The sequence below is a fragment of the Pogoniulus pusillus genome, chromosome 10, assembly GCF_015220805.1.
Source record: "Pogoniulus pusillus isolate bPogPus1 chromosome 10, bPogPus1.pri, whole genome shotgun sequence".
Lineage (NCBI taxonomy): Eukaryota > Metazoa > Chordata > Aves > Piciformes > Lybiidae > Pogoniulus > Pogoniulus pusillus.
Genome location: NC_087273.1, coordinates 271,309 through 285,015, shown reverse-complemented (window position 1 = coordinate 285,015; position 13,707 = coordinate 271,309). Strand labels below are relative to the sequence as shown.

The following is a 13,707-nucleotide window of genomic DNA, read 5'->3' as shown; positions in this document are numbered from 1 at the left end:
AGAAGGATGGAGGGCAACCTTACAGCTACATTTCAATATCTGAAGTGGACCTACAAGAAGGCTGAGGAAAGACTGCTTAAAAGGGCTTGTAGTGATAGGCTGAAGGGCAGTGGTTTGAAACCGGAGCAGGGTAGATTTAGGTTGGACGTAAGGAAGAAGTTCTTCACAAGAGGAAAATTTGCTCTACACTGCACTTAGCTCTGGTTCAGGGTGGAGGAAAGAACTTTAGGATTAGAGTGCTGAGTTGACTCATTTACAAATTAAAATACAATCAAGAAGAGATGCCTTTGAATTTGCAGCTGCAGGATCCTTCCATTAACAGCTACTAAATGGACACAATAATCAGGAGCAATGTGAATACATCAATAATTTATTTTTCACAACCTGATCCCTGTTATCAGTATAGGCAGATAGAAATGAAACACTGGTGGTGGTTGTGCATTTAACAACAGAAAACATGAACACTAATGTGATGAACGCTGGAGCGAGAAAGAAGGTATAGCTGATGACAAATACCTTTGACAAATCCCTGAAGTTGCTAGGAAGTGTAAGGTCCAGCTCCTCTGATTCATAGTTGGTGATAACCCAAGGGAAGACAGGGTATTGATTTAAATCATTGTAGGTTCGACCTGCCAAACAACAACAACAAAACCCTCAGACAAGTTAGAGGAGTAATTTTTAGCTAAAGCACCTGAAAAGACAACAGTATAACTTTAGGAGCTCTTCAAAGTGACTTCCAACCCAAACCACTCTATTATTCTATGAAAATAAATGAGAAGTCCTGAGAACCAACAATTAGCCTTCATTTACTAAACAAACAAAGCTGGCTAGAGCTAATGAGACAGGATAGGTTAAATGAAAGACAGCTTAGCATTTACAGAATGAGGAGATAGGATATCCATACATGGCAAGGAATCAGGATTTGGGAATGGATGGTCCTGGCACAGCAGTGCTGGCGATTGAGGCACATTACTCTGTTCTGAGATTAACCATACATCATTTAACAGTAATACTGATTTGCTCCAGAAACATCTTGCTTCTCAGGTGAGACTTTGCAGAGGGCTCTAGTCCTACAGAGAACTTGTTGCATGAGTGCTATTTATGGAAGGTGCATGAATATTAAAACCTGCACTACTACGGGATAAAGAAGTCACCCTTTCTGAGACTCCTTTGCAGCAGACAGTCTATGTAGAACCTGTCCTCCCACAATCACCAAGATATTGTGACTTTACAGGCATTTTTGAAGTGCAATGCAGTGCAGCATTATGAATTACACACCTCTCTATCCTCACATAAACATAAGAGCCACTATGAACCAAGTACATTCAGAAAGATTTTGTGAGGCTGTTGTTCGGCAGAAAATTGTGCACAGAAAAAGCTAGTTATTAAAAGGGCAAATTTGGCAGTGCCCCACGTCTGCCGAGACCGCTAACTCCTTTCCTGAGCCATTACAGCACTTTGTGTTACCTGCTACGGTGTTCAGAAACATCAGGTACTCAAAGTTGGAAATTTCTCGGTGTTGCCATCGCTGGGTCATGTTGGAAGCTTTGAAAATCTGTCGTGGGCTGGCCAAAGAAATGCGTCTGGAACAAAAACCCAAACCAACAAACTCAAAATGGTGAACAAAAACAATGAGAAGATCTGGTGGGGCTTCTTTTTCTCCCTGCCTGAATTTTACTGGCAGTTGTACATCCTCTTCTTAGTAGTTCCGTGCTAGATTCCTCTGGAGATCAAATTGCTATCTGGGATACTTAAGTTCATTTTTGATGTTTTATAATTCAGCAAGAACAACAGACTTAAAACATCTGACAGCTGCGTATGTTAAGATTTGAAAGCCTCCAAACAGAAACCATTACAGCTGTGCAAACTCAGCTGTTCCACGCAGGCTTGATGTATTACAGAATCATATTGCTAAGGATTTAGAGGGATGGCAGATCACTGAATAACCAAATTACACAGAATTTCACTAAGAATAAAGCCATGCTTTTAAATCCCCCAAAGAACAAAGGAAAACAATGATTAGATGATAGAGCTTCATTACCAAGTCCATGCTCTTGAGGTTTAAATTCTGGGCAGCAGTGGGGAGTTAGTCATAAATAACTCGATTAAACTTTTAGCATTTGATGCCAGATTTTCTAATGTTTGTGAAAGAAGACTACAGAGTCAGTCTTTGGAGTGATAAATCAGTGAAGAGGAGCTCAGCATAAATTCCCAAGGCTGTTTTGTTCATAATAAAAACATCTGTAAATACCAGAGCCACAGCACTTAAGGGGAAAAAAGACATCCAGAGAGAGGTTCAGTTGACGAAACTTTACAGGTGTCAGTCAACAAAGAGAACAATTACAGTAACTGAATATGTTTTTCATGTTAATAAACCGATTTATTTTGCAAGTAAATTAACTGGTATAAATGCACGTGAAATTTTGAGCAAATGTGTCTACAACTTCACATATATTTAAAAATCTTCACAAAGAATTTGTTTCTGCAAGTAAAACCCCTTTAAGTTCTTATAGAGCAGCAGAAATTACAGTTCAAGAGAATTTGTTTCTAGACTTGATTAAAAAAATGGTAAACTAAAAACACAGCAGAAAAAATCTTCAACTATTTTAGTGCCATTCCTCTGCACAGAAATATCTGTAAAAATACATCAATATAAGAACAAATCAAGATAGTCCTTTAGGACTACCAGAATTCATTCAGAAATTGATCTACTTTAGTTTATGGTTCATTAAAACACCAGAGGTAGCCAATCCAACTAGAGAGGGGATATAACTCCAGAAAACTTCCATTTTCACCATTCTAAGGTGACCACTAAACTGCTGCTCTCCTTGCCTCTGTGTCTGGTAATTGAACTTTAATCTGCTAAAAAAGGGTGGAACAAACCAAATCATATTCTGAAGTCTAGGATCCCAAGAGGCAGCACGACACTGTAACAACAAAACTCTTCATCTGCTACATCTGAGCCTTTCAAACTGAACTCTTCGGGCCCACGATCCAAACACACAGCACGACACCAACGCTAATTTCTCACTCTTTGCAATCCGAAGTGCCCTCCTTAGCTGGACAACACACACACCAGAGCAGTCCTCCACACACTGTTCAGCTCAGGCTGTTCTGCATGCCACTACAATACCCTTCTGATGAGGAACAATAATTTTCATCTGCCTCTAAATACTACAGAGGATTCAAGCACGTTACAGCCAGGCTAACATAACAGAACACTGTCGTGAAAGTGTATCAGTCTTAAATTTTAGTGAGTTGGCAAGCACAAAGAAACCTATTTTCCTTAAGCAGGATAAGTGATTGAGTCTCACTGTCAAAAAGAAGCTGTCTTCTCTATAACAGACAGAAGTTGCACTAAAAAAATCTCAACTCCAGAAGTTTTTATCATATAAACACATTGAAAATCTGTTTGTTTAAATTAGAGAAGAGTACATTTAGATTGGATGTTAGGAAAAAGTTCTTTACAATGAGGGTGACTGAGCACTGGAACAGGTTGCCCAGGCAGGTGGCTGAGGCCCCATCCCTGGAGATATTCAAGGTGAGCCTCGACAGGACTCTCAGGAACCTGACCTAGTTGAAGATGTCCCCGCTGACTGCAGGGTGGTTGAACTAGATGACCTTTGGAGGTCCCTTCCAACCCAGGTGATTCTGTGATTCTGTGAAAATAGCTTGCAGAAGTGATAGGTTGAGGATGTGCACGTCTGGTACACCAGTAGTTGTAAATGCTTCAAACTATGTAGGCATGATGAAAAGAACTCTTCAAACTGAGAGATGAAATTAATTCAAATTGTAAAATACCTTGTCTGGGGCAGTCCAAAGACCGTACCAATTCCAACCCGAGGCAGACAGTTAACCACTTTCTTTACTGTTGCTTGGTCAGGGAAGTTGAACATGACACCCACTGTAAACACGAAAGTTGAAATATGGTATGATTTTACACCTTTTGCTTTATACTTTTTATCATAAATATAATGTAATATAACAAAATTTAACCCTAAGCTTTGGTGTTGAACAGGTAGAAGCACAGACATGTTTCCTTCAGATAACTATGGGTATTTTTTGTTATAACCCCCAAAAATGCTTCTATTTCTCGCTAATGGGAATTTCAGCACAAGTTGTCACTGTTACAGGTCTTACAAGGTCTACATTTGCATCCCTTTCTGAACAGAAATTAACCCTACATGCACAGAATGACTGCCTAGAACCAGTAGTAGTGAAGCTCTTTCATTGTGTTGTTCTTGGTGGGTATAAATAATAGATAGCAACTCTCTGAAGGGATAAAAACCCTCTTTGTGCATAACAGACCAGAGGTAGGCACGCCTGAAGCGAGACTTTCCAGAGGATGACAAATAAAGGTGGATAAAAATGCAAATGTGGCACCACTAATTCCCAGTGATCATATTTGATCATCATTCCTCGTTAAAAATGAAAGGAGAAACTAAATTCCACAAACATACTAACTTAAATATTAAAACACTTAATCCAATCGGCTATCTACACAAATGCACAGCAAAACCCCAAGATGTGACTAAACAGCCAAAGAAACGCACATGTCCTCAAATCGGCACTTGCCGCCCCTCTAAGCTCACAGTACCTCTGTTTGCCATGAATATCTCCAGCGCCGTGTTCTGCAGAAGGTAGCGTCGGGAAAAGACAGAGCGAATTTCTGAGAAGAGCCATTTGCCGTGGAGGCCTTCTGTGTACGCCAGAATCTAGTAGGAAGAGACACAGAAGGGTTCAAATGTGTTATTACTGCAGGTAGTGCTTTCGAAAAGAGAAGCTCTTTGACCCTCAAACATGGAGCCTACCAAACACAGCCAAAATCAGCAGCAAAACTAGAACATGCTCAATCTTCAGTCGACCTGTAATAGATTCTTTTATGTCTTGAATTCCAACTATTAGGAGGAAGTTCTTCACAGAGAGAGTGATTTGCCATTGGAATGGGCTGCCCAGGGAGGTGGTGGAGGCACCGTCCCTGGAGGTCTTCAAGAAAAGACTGGATGAAGCACTTAGAGCCATGGTCTAGTTGACTGCCTAGGGCTGGGGGATAGGTCGGACTGGATGATCTTGGAGGTTTCTTCCAACCTGGTTAATTCTACGATTCTATGATTCCCAGAATTTAAAGTGTTGTTTGTGGGTTTTTTTCTTTATGGCCATTATTTTCCATATCCAAGGGAGTTTCAAAACATTGCACAATGTTTGGCACTTGGGCAGAGCATAGAAGTGTATTACTAGTGCCACCAGACCTATCCGTACGCACTGTAGCCTTGTAATAGCAGGCCTGTAACAAATAAGCAAGGAAAAAATGCCTTGGAAGGAATAAAAATGTTCCTCAGGTTTATCATTAAGGCAGCATTCATTAATTCTGGAACTACAGAGGTTGGCTGTATAAGAGGTTAAGTATCATTTTGTCAGCTAAGGTTAAACACAAACCTGCAAATGAACTCAGCATAATCTCTCTATGGAGTAAGTGGTTGTCAAAGTAACTTGTTACAATTCCTGTCATCCCATCTGACAGGCACAGATGCTTAGTCTGCCTCCACAATTCAAACTAATCCCATTTTCAGTCCTCAGCCACTTTTGTTTCTTTGTTGCTTCACTTCTTCCTTTTCATTTCAAAGCTCAATTATGTACATGTTAAGGGACAGAGAGATTGGACACTTCTCTGCCTCACATGAACAAACCATAAATGCAGAAAAATATGAGATTTGTCAGTCCTAGCAAATACAAAAGCACTTCACAGAAATCCAGCAACAGAAAGGAGGCTCAGACACAATCTTAGTTAACCTCACTCCTACTGCAATACGCTGTTCCCAAGCAAAAGCAAATGCAAAAGTCAGGCTGCTAAGGTAACAAAGACTGCTAACGAACCCAACCCTTGTCTACAGATTTTTAACACAGGAGGACTTTGCCTCAAGTGCAGCATATGTTCCCAAGTAAGCTGCACTTTTTCTAGCACAGAGGGCAGAAGCACCATTGTAAAAGCTCTACAGATTACAGTTAAAGCACTGAACCACTCTGGGGAATTCAAAGCAAACACGACTGGCAACCCGAAGGCAAACAGCAGCAGAAAGCACAGAGCAGAACCTGCAAAGCAAACCATCTCCTATATCTGCACTCTTTTTACTCAACCCTCATCTTCCCATCAGCACAAGTGCGACAGACAGCTCTTCTCCCAACACCCACACCAAAAGAAAAAAGGTCTAATTATTGGAACACAACATTCTTGAAATGTGATAAAAAGACCAGAGCTTGTGATGGCTGCTAAGCATTTCTCAAACTAAGAGACTTGGGCCATGCTGAAGCTTCCCACACCACACTCACAACCCAGCCACGCTAATTGGCAGACTGGTGTAATTCTATGGTGATAACTCAGAACCACCACAGTTACCTTCTGTCACAGGCATACAAATGTCCTTTGAAGACAATAACATCAAAAGAGGTAACAAAAAGGATGAAGCTGCAGTGCTTGTGTAAAATATTTCACAGTGCTTTGGTTAGTGCTCATCCATCTTGCGATAAATCGAAGCTTATAATTCCAATTACTATTTTGGAGGCAGGCAGGGAGGTGATGACCTCTGCTTTTCTGTAGTAACAAAACCCCACGGCCTGCTTGTCACTATCAGCCTTTGCATTGCAAACTCAGACATTTATTACGTGGATACTGTGAGTAAAATCAGCAAGCTAAAGAGTCATTATTTATACCCTGCGTAGTAAGGAAACTGTGCACATACAATCACAGTATCAATCAGCTGGAAGAGACCACAGATCATGAGGGCCTGCCATTTCCTAACCCTACCAAAAGCTTGCTGCACCTGGAAGGAGAAGCCTTGAGTTGCAGACACATGAGGTGGTTGGCAGTGTGCAGCCACGATGGTTCCTGCATTCAGTGCAAGGCAATTCACTCAGGCAGGAGGCCTGCACTGCAACCCCACTTGCAGTCACCACTCGAATTCCTTCCACCACTCATTAAGGGAAGGCACCAGGAGCCAGAGGCAGCTGAGGCCTCGCTGAGCAAGGCGTTCATTTGGCACTGGGATAGCATCTGCCTGCTCTGCAGCTTCACTTCAAAGTCTCTGGAGTTCAATTAAAACTGGATTAGGTGGAAGCAGACCTTCTTTGGGACACTGTTCTCTGGAACTCCAGGCACACTGACAGCACCCCAGACAGAGGTCTGGCCCGCCAGTGAACTGGTTGCTATGGAAACCACATCATTACCACTGCTCCCTGCTCATCACACCACCTAGAGCAGATGAAAGGTCCAGGAGACAAACACAATTCTTTCATGTGTGTTACACTAAGTGTCCCTTACAAAAATCCAATTCAATCCCTGTCAAATACCTCATTTTTTTAGCAGAACCTGCTGGCTGCAGAATCCGACTCGCACTTCAAATGAAACTCAGTGGCTCTGCTTGGCCAAAGGCGTGTGTAATTTCATTTTTCTGAGTCAGAGCTACCACTTTCTGTACTATCAGAATTACAACTTGCAAAATCTAGTTTTACATTTGCCTGTTCTCACCCAGAAGCCACACAACATGGAATCCTACTTCAGGACTGAGGAACAGGACTTGGGGGTCTGGGTTGGTGAAAAGCTCAACATGAGCTTGCAGTGTGAGTGCAGCCCAGACAGCAACCCTGTGCTGGGCTGCAGCAAAAGCAGTGTGGGCAGCAGGGCAAGGGAGGGGATTCTGTCCCTTGGCTCTGTTCTCCTCAGACCCCACCTGCAGTCCTGGGTGCACTTCTGGAGCCCCCAACACAAGAAGGACATGGAAGTGTTGGAGCCAGTCCAGAGGAGGCCACCAAGATGCTCAGAGGGCTGCAGCAGCTCTGCTGTGAGGACAGGCTGAGAGAGTTGAGGCTCTGCAGCCTGGAGAAGAGAAGGCTTCCAGGAGACCTTGGAGTGGCCTTCCAGTATCTGAAGGGGGCCTACATGAAGGTTGGGGAGGAACTATTGACAAGGTCTTGTAATGACAGGATGAGGAGGAAGAAGAGGTTTAAATTGGAAGAGAGAAGACTGAAACTGGATGTTAGGGAAGGGTTCTGTAAAGTGAGGGTAGTGAGACACTGGCACAGGTTGCCCAGGGAGGTTGCGGCTGCTCTCTCCCTGGAGGTGTCCAAGGCCAGTTTGGATGAGGCCTTGAGTGACCTGTTCTAGTAGGAGGTGTCCCTGCCTATGGCAGGGAGTTGGAACTGGATGAGCTTTGAGGTCCCTTCCAACCTAAACCATTCTGTGATTCTACGACTGTACAAAACAAGTTCAAAAGTGATCTGTTTATTTCTGTCTTTCGTCACCACTAGTTTTGGAACAACGTGTGGGGCAAAGAGTGTACAACCTAATCTAATCTGCACAAATAGTACAACCTTCTCCACATGAAGGGAGGTTGTAGCCAGGTGGGGGTTGGTCTCTTCTCCCAGACAACAAAATTATTGATGGGATTTCAGTTGATTTGTCACACTGGATTGAAGTTAAACCTGTTCCACGTTTATTTCAAAAGACAGTGCACCTTCCAGCAGGAAAGATGAATTTAAACCACTTAAAAATCAACCACTCTGAAGTCCTCCATTTCCAAAAGTCTCGTGAGAAAAACTGTTGTCGTGATTAGACTCTGGCAACCCCAGATTAGCAGACAGCATGACAACACTACCAAGGACAGAAAACTACTTGCATTAACTCCCTTCTTCAAGCAAGAGAGATGAGGTCACAAACCTGCACTCGGTGCTCAAACTCATGCTGCATGCCCTGGCAGCTGGCACAAGCTCCCCAAGAAATGAGTAAGCAGGCCCAGGCAGTTTCAGTTTCCAATGTGAAACATAAACCCACTAAGGTTGGAAAAGCCTCTAAGCACCACCATGACCCATTAAACCATGTCCCAAAGTGCCATGTCTACACATTTTTTGAGCACCTCCAGGGCAGCGACTCCTTCACTTCCCTGGGCAGCCTGTTCCAGCGCTTGACCCCTCTTTCAACAATGGTTTTTAACTAGTATCCAGTGCAGACCTCCTCTGGCGCTAATTGAGGCCTTCTCCTCTTGTCTTATCACTTGTTACTCAGCAAAAGAGACCAACTCCTACCTCACTACAACCTCCTTTCAGGGAGTTCTAGAGTGAGAAGGTGTCCCCTCAGCCTTCTTTCCTCCAGACTAAACAATGCCAGTTGCCCCAGCTGCTGATGAGACCTGTTCACTAGTTCCATTACCCTTCTTCGGACCCGCTCCAACATCTTGGTATCCTTCTTGCAGTGAGCACCCCAGAACTGAAGCCAAGGTGTGGCCTCAGCAGGGCAGAGGCCCTGCATCACTTTGAGATTCTGCAATCAGATTTCCATGAAAACTCAGGTAGCAGAGTGTCAGTCATAAATTAAGGTCACACCCAAAGAAATCCTCTCCTTGTGATTCTTAGTTGCATATCAGCAAATTCCCCAGCATTACAATGCTCACTCAGAAGCTATTCTGCCCTTTTGCAGTTTTGAAAGTAAATGCCTGCCCCACTTTTCTTTCGAAACCCTCCTTGAGTGTTGATCATAAGCAATGTCTCTCAGAAACGATTACATGCTGCAGCAAGATGGAATCACCACAGCTGCCTCCTGAATCAGCACCGGAATGTTTCACTGAAGATCAGAAGAATGGTTTGCTTTACCTTTTCAGCACACCAATCAGCTATCACGTATTCTGTTTTATTTCAGAGAAATGTGCTATTGATCTGAAAAATCTGAATAGGCTAGAAGTAATTAAGTCTGCAAATGGCTTATAGAACTGAAACAGTAACTGAATAATCGCATTACTTTAACATAGCAGCCAATTTCACTGCCACGAGTAAAATAAAAACTAAACAGCTTATTTAAGAAGCTGACACACATTTGTGTATTTCCAAAAGGATTTACAATGTATCAGAAAAACAAAACAAAACAAAACAAAACAAAACAAAAAACAAAAAAAAAAAAAAAAAAAAAAAAAAAACCACAACCCAACCAACCAACTAACACCACCAAAGAGAAGAAATCATTTAATTTGCATTTAAATTCGGTTGCAGTTGAGAGATAAAAGCCATAAACACTTTCTTTTAGCAGCATTCTCTGTCACTTGGGGTTGTTTTTGTTCAGAAAGGCGAAATGTTGACCCTTAGGAGTTAGAAAACCTGACTCTGTGCTCATGAGGAATCTGGATCTCCACCAAAATCTCTGTCCTGAAGCTGAGGATTCTCAAATCCTACTGTCCGAGTACTACATAACTCCTGGCTGCAGGATTCCCATTGAAAGGGTCTTACTTTGAATACATTCAAGTTCAATCAAACTAACAGGGAACTGCACCAGGTCATCAATAATTATTTTACATATCAAAACATTCTTGAACAAATCAGTGCTCATCAGTTTGTTTCAGTCTCTCAAGGGAACAATAAAAAAGACGCTATTTTAAATCTCAGCTACCACAAAAGCAGCCACTGAAATCCACAGGCAAGCAGCAGTAGCCTCTCATCCAGTCACTCCTACAAGCACACGCAGTCTGCCATACAATCTTGTTCAGCATTTTCATGGGTGACAAACTCAATTAAACATATTCATTACTTTAATGTTCCACTAGACGATTCTACCCAGCATTAAAAAAATAAGGCAAGAAAAAAAAGCTCTGTGACCTTTGTATCGATCAAAGCACAATGGGTTACGCCTGGGTGTGGGTGGTGAAGGGACCGGGGAGGGGGGTGGTAAAGGACTCTTATGTTTTCTCTTCCAATTACTGGAGGAGATGATAAAACCACAGCAAATGATGTATCAGCTCATTTTATCTTATCGCTTCGGGGCTAGGTGACAATGAAGTTCATATTTCACTGGCTCCCATTGAAGATTGTGAAAATTACTTGCCCTTATGACCTGAAATTTCACTGGAAGACAGAAATTTCTCTTCTGCAAAGTAATGCAATTTTTCAGATGTCAACCTTTAGCCTAGCTTTAAAAATTAATTTCATTTATATTAACCAATGATATTGATATTTTCAAAGAATGCTCTTTGATACATGAACCACAGACTAGTAAATTGATGTGCTCTAGAAGGATAAAATGATTTTTTCTGGAGCTGCTGGGGACAGTCAGATTTACCACAAACTAAAATTTCTATTTCATACTGTACTATTTATACCCTACGGTCTCTTGTCCTGGAACTACTTTAACCTTTAGTTAGGACTCAGCATTGTTTCTAGTTCTATTCAGTTCTGAAATCATTTCTATGTCTGCGATACACAAACAAAACCACTGTTTGCTTGGAAATGAGTAGTCTGTCCTGACACAGCTCATGGGATACAGACACAAAAGCCACTTCCCAGATGATTAAAGCAGAGGAACAGACAAGTGTACGCTCTCTCTTCATCCTGAACCGGAGTGAAAAAAATGCATGCAAGTGACCCTACTAACTGCAGAAAACCTTCTCCCTGGTTATCAGGACCTAACTTCAGCAAGGCAACCTCTGCCCAGAACTTTTCCCATGTGACGACAAAGTTCTAAACACCTCACGTGGATTAATCAGTTTGTGAACATCAGCAAGGCCAGCACCAACTGTCGTACTCTTCTCTACTGTGTTCTCTATCTGACATTTTTCTCCTCTGTTTGATTATCCCTGCTGACTCTAAGAGAGCAGGAGTCCAGTATCACTGATCGACTGCTGTGGAGGCAGGGAATTAATGCGGTCGAGTCAGGAATTTTATAGAAAAATGGAGTTATTTTGTTTTCCCCAAAACCTGCCCCCAAAACCAGATACAGAAATTAATTGAGTTTTAATTAGCAGATTCAGTTAGGTTGAGAAGATCTAAAAAGAATAGGTAATTTGACTATTTTGGAAGTCGGCAGTTGGGAAAGGCTGAGCAGATAACTAACAGCGTTCCCCACTCCATAACCAAGCCGAGCCAGAGTCACTGTACTCACAGGTGAGCCAGGCCGGCCAAGCAGGGCGCTCCAGCTGCCTGTCCCCTCGCTCTCTCCCAGAGGCCGCCGGAGGGTCCTTAGGACCCATTGAGCCTGCACAAAGGGCGCTAATGGCGGGCAGCCGTCCAGAGCGCCAGGGGCTCCTGCTGCAGAAGCTTCCCAGGCGGGGAGAAGCCTCAGGCGGGCACCCCAAGTTGGGAACTCCCCCAAGAGTGGCACAGCGCAGAGCTGGCGCTGCCTGGGCGGGAAGCGCAGAGCCAATCACGGCCCGGCCCCGGCGCGGGCACCGCACGCGCACCGCTCCCGCCGGGAGGGCTCCTTGCAGCCCCCGGACACTGCACGGGCACCGCTCCCGCCGGGAGGGCTCCTTGCTGCCCCCGGGCATTGCACGGGCACCGCTCCCGCCGGGAGGGCTCCTTGCAGCCCCCGGGCATTGCACGGGCACCGCTCCCGCCGGGAGGGCTCCTTGCAGCCCCCGGACACTGCACGGGCACCGCTCCCGCCGGGAGGGCTCCTTGCTGCCCCCGGACACTGCACGGGCACCGCTCCCGCCGGGAGGGCTCCTTGCAGCCCCCGGACACCGCACGGGCACCGCTCCCGCCGGGAGGGCTCCTTGCTGCCCCCGGACACCGCACGGGCACCGCTCCCGCCGGGAGGGCTCCTTGCTGCCCCCGGGCACCGCACGCGCACCGCTCCCGCCGGGAGGGCTCCTTGCTGCCCCCGGACACCGCACGGGCACCGCTCCCGCCGGGAGGGCTCCTTGCAGCCCCCGGGCATTGCACGGGCACCGCTCCCGCCGGGAGGGCTCCTTGCTGCCCCCGGACACTGCACGGGCACCGCTCCCGCCGGGAGGGCTCCTTGCAGCCCCCGGGCACTGCACGGGCACCGCTCCTGCCGGGAGGGCTCCTTGCTGCCCCCTGCACGCCTGCAGGGCGGGGAAGGAAACAGGTCTATTGGCGCCTTTTCCTCTGCCATTCAAACCACAGAGGGAGAGGAATTTAGGGGTATATAGGACTCCAGGACAACGACCCAAAGAAGACCCGAACGCTAAAAGCAGGCAAGTGAAAGTGTGCAGCCTAGAAAGCAGAAATTCAAGAAGAAGAAAGCCACGCTGCGCGGGTGGCTGTCCTGTCCCTGCAAGCTTAGCGTTAAGTGATGCTGAAGACTTAACTATGTGTCCTGGGTTGCCACGGCCTGCTCTTCCAAGCCCTCCAACACACACACACACGCCCAGGAGTGAGAGTAAGACGAAAGCCTCCGGGCTGAGATAAAGGGAGCTTCACAAGGTGTAAGATGCACAACTACCCCAGCCTATTTGCAGAAAAGTGCTGCAATAACCAGAAGCAGCAGCAGAAGTCAGCGACCTCTCCAGCCCCTGACCCACAGGCAGCCCGGTGGAAAAGTCCAACACCCCAAAACTGCACTCTGGAAGCAGCAACCAGAACAGAAAGCCTCTCATGTTACAATCTGAACTTCAAGCCCTAGGGTACTTTGCTCCAGCCAGCACTGTCATGTTGAAGCTGGCATGACAGCAGCGTGGTATTGAGTATCCAGCTCATGACACTATGATGAAAGGCAGCCAGAAATGCAGGAGCTCACAAAGTCTTGTAGGAGCTGACTGATATCTGGATTTAAGAGTTAGTAGGATCTGTTTGTACAAAAGGCCAGAAAACTACAGACCTGTGAGCCTGCCCTCAGTGCCAGGCAAGGTCATGGAACAGGTCATCTTGGGTGCCATCACAAAGCACCTACAGGATAGCCAAGGGATCAAGCCCAGCCAGCATGGGTTTAGGAAG

The 13,707-nt window shown here is 45.1% G+C and overlaps 1 protein-coding gene across 1 annotated transcript in view; it reads right to left on the bottom strand.

Moving 5' to 3' along the window:
* LRBA (LPS responsive beige-like anchor protein) overlaps window positions 1-13,707 on the bottom strand; it is a 370,336-nt gene that overhangs the window by 111,012 nt on the left and 245,617 nt on the right. The window contains 4 exon segments of the mRNA XM_064149442.1: window positions 517-629; window positions 1,468-1,583; window positions 3,802-3,904; window positions 4,598-4,715. Coding sequence (XP_064005512.1) covers window positions 517-629; window positions 1,468-1,583; window positions 3,802-3,904; window positions 4,598-4,715 — 450 coding nt within the window.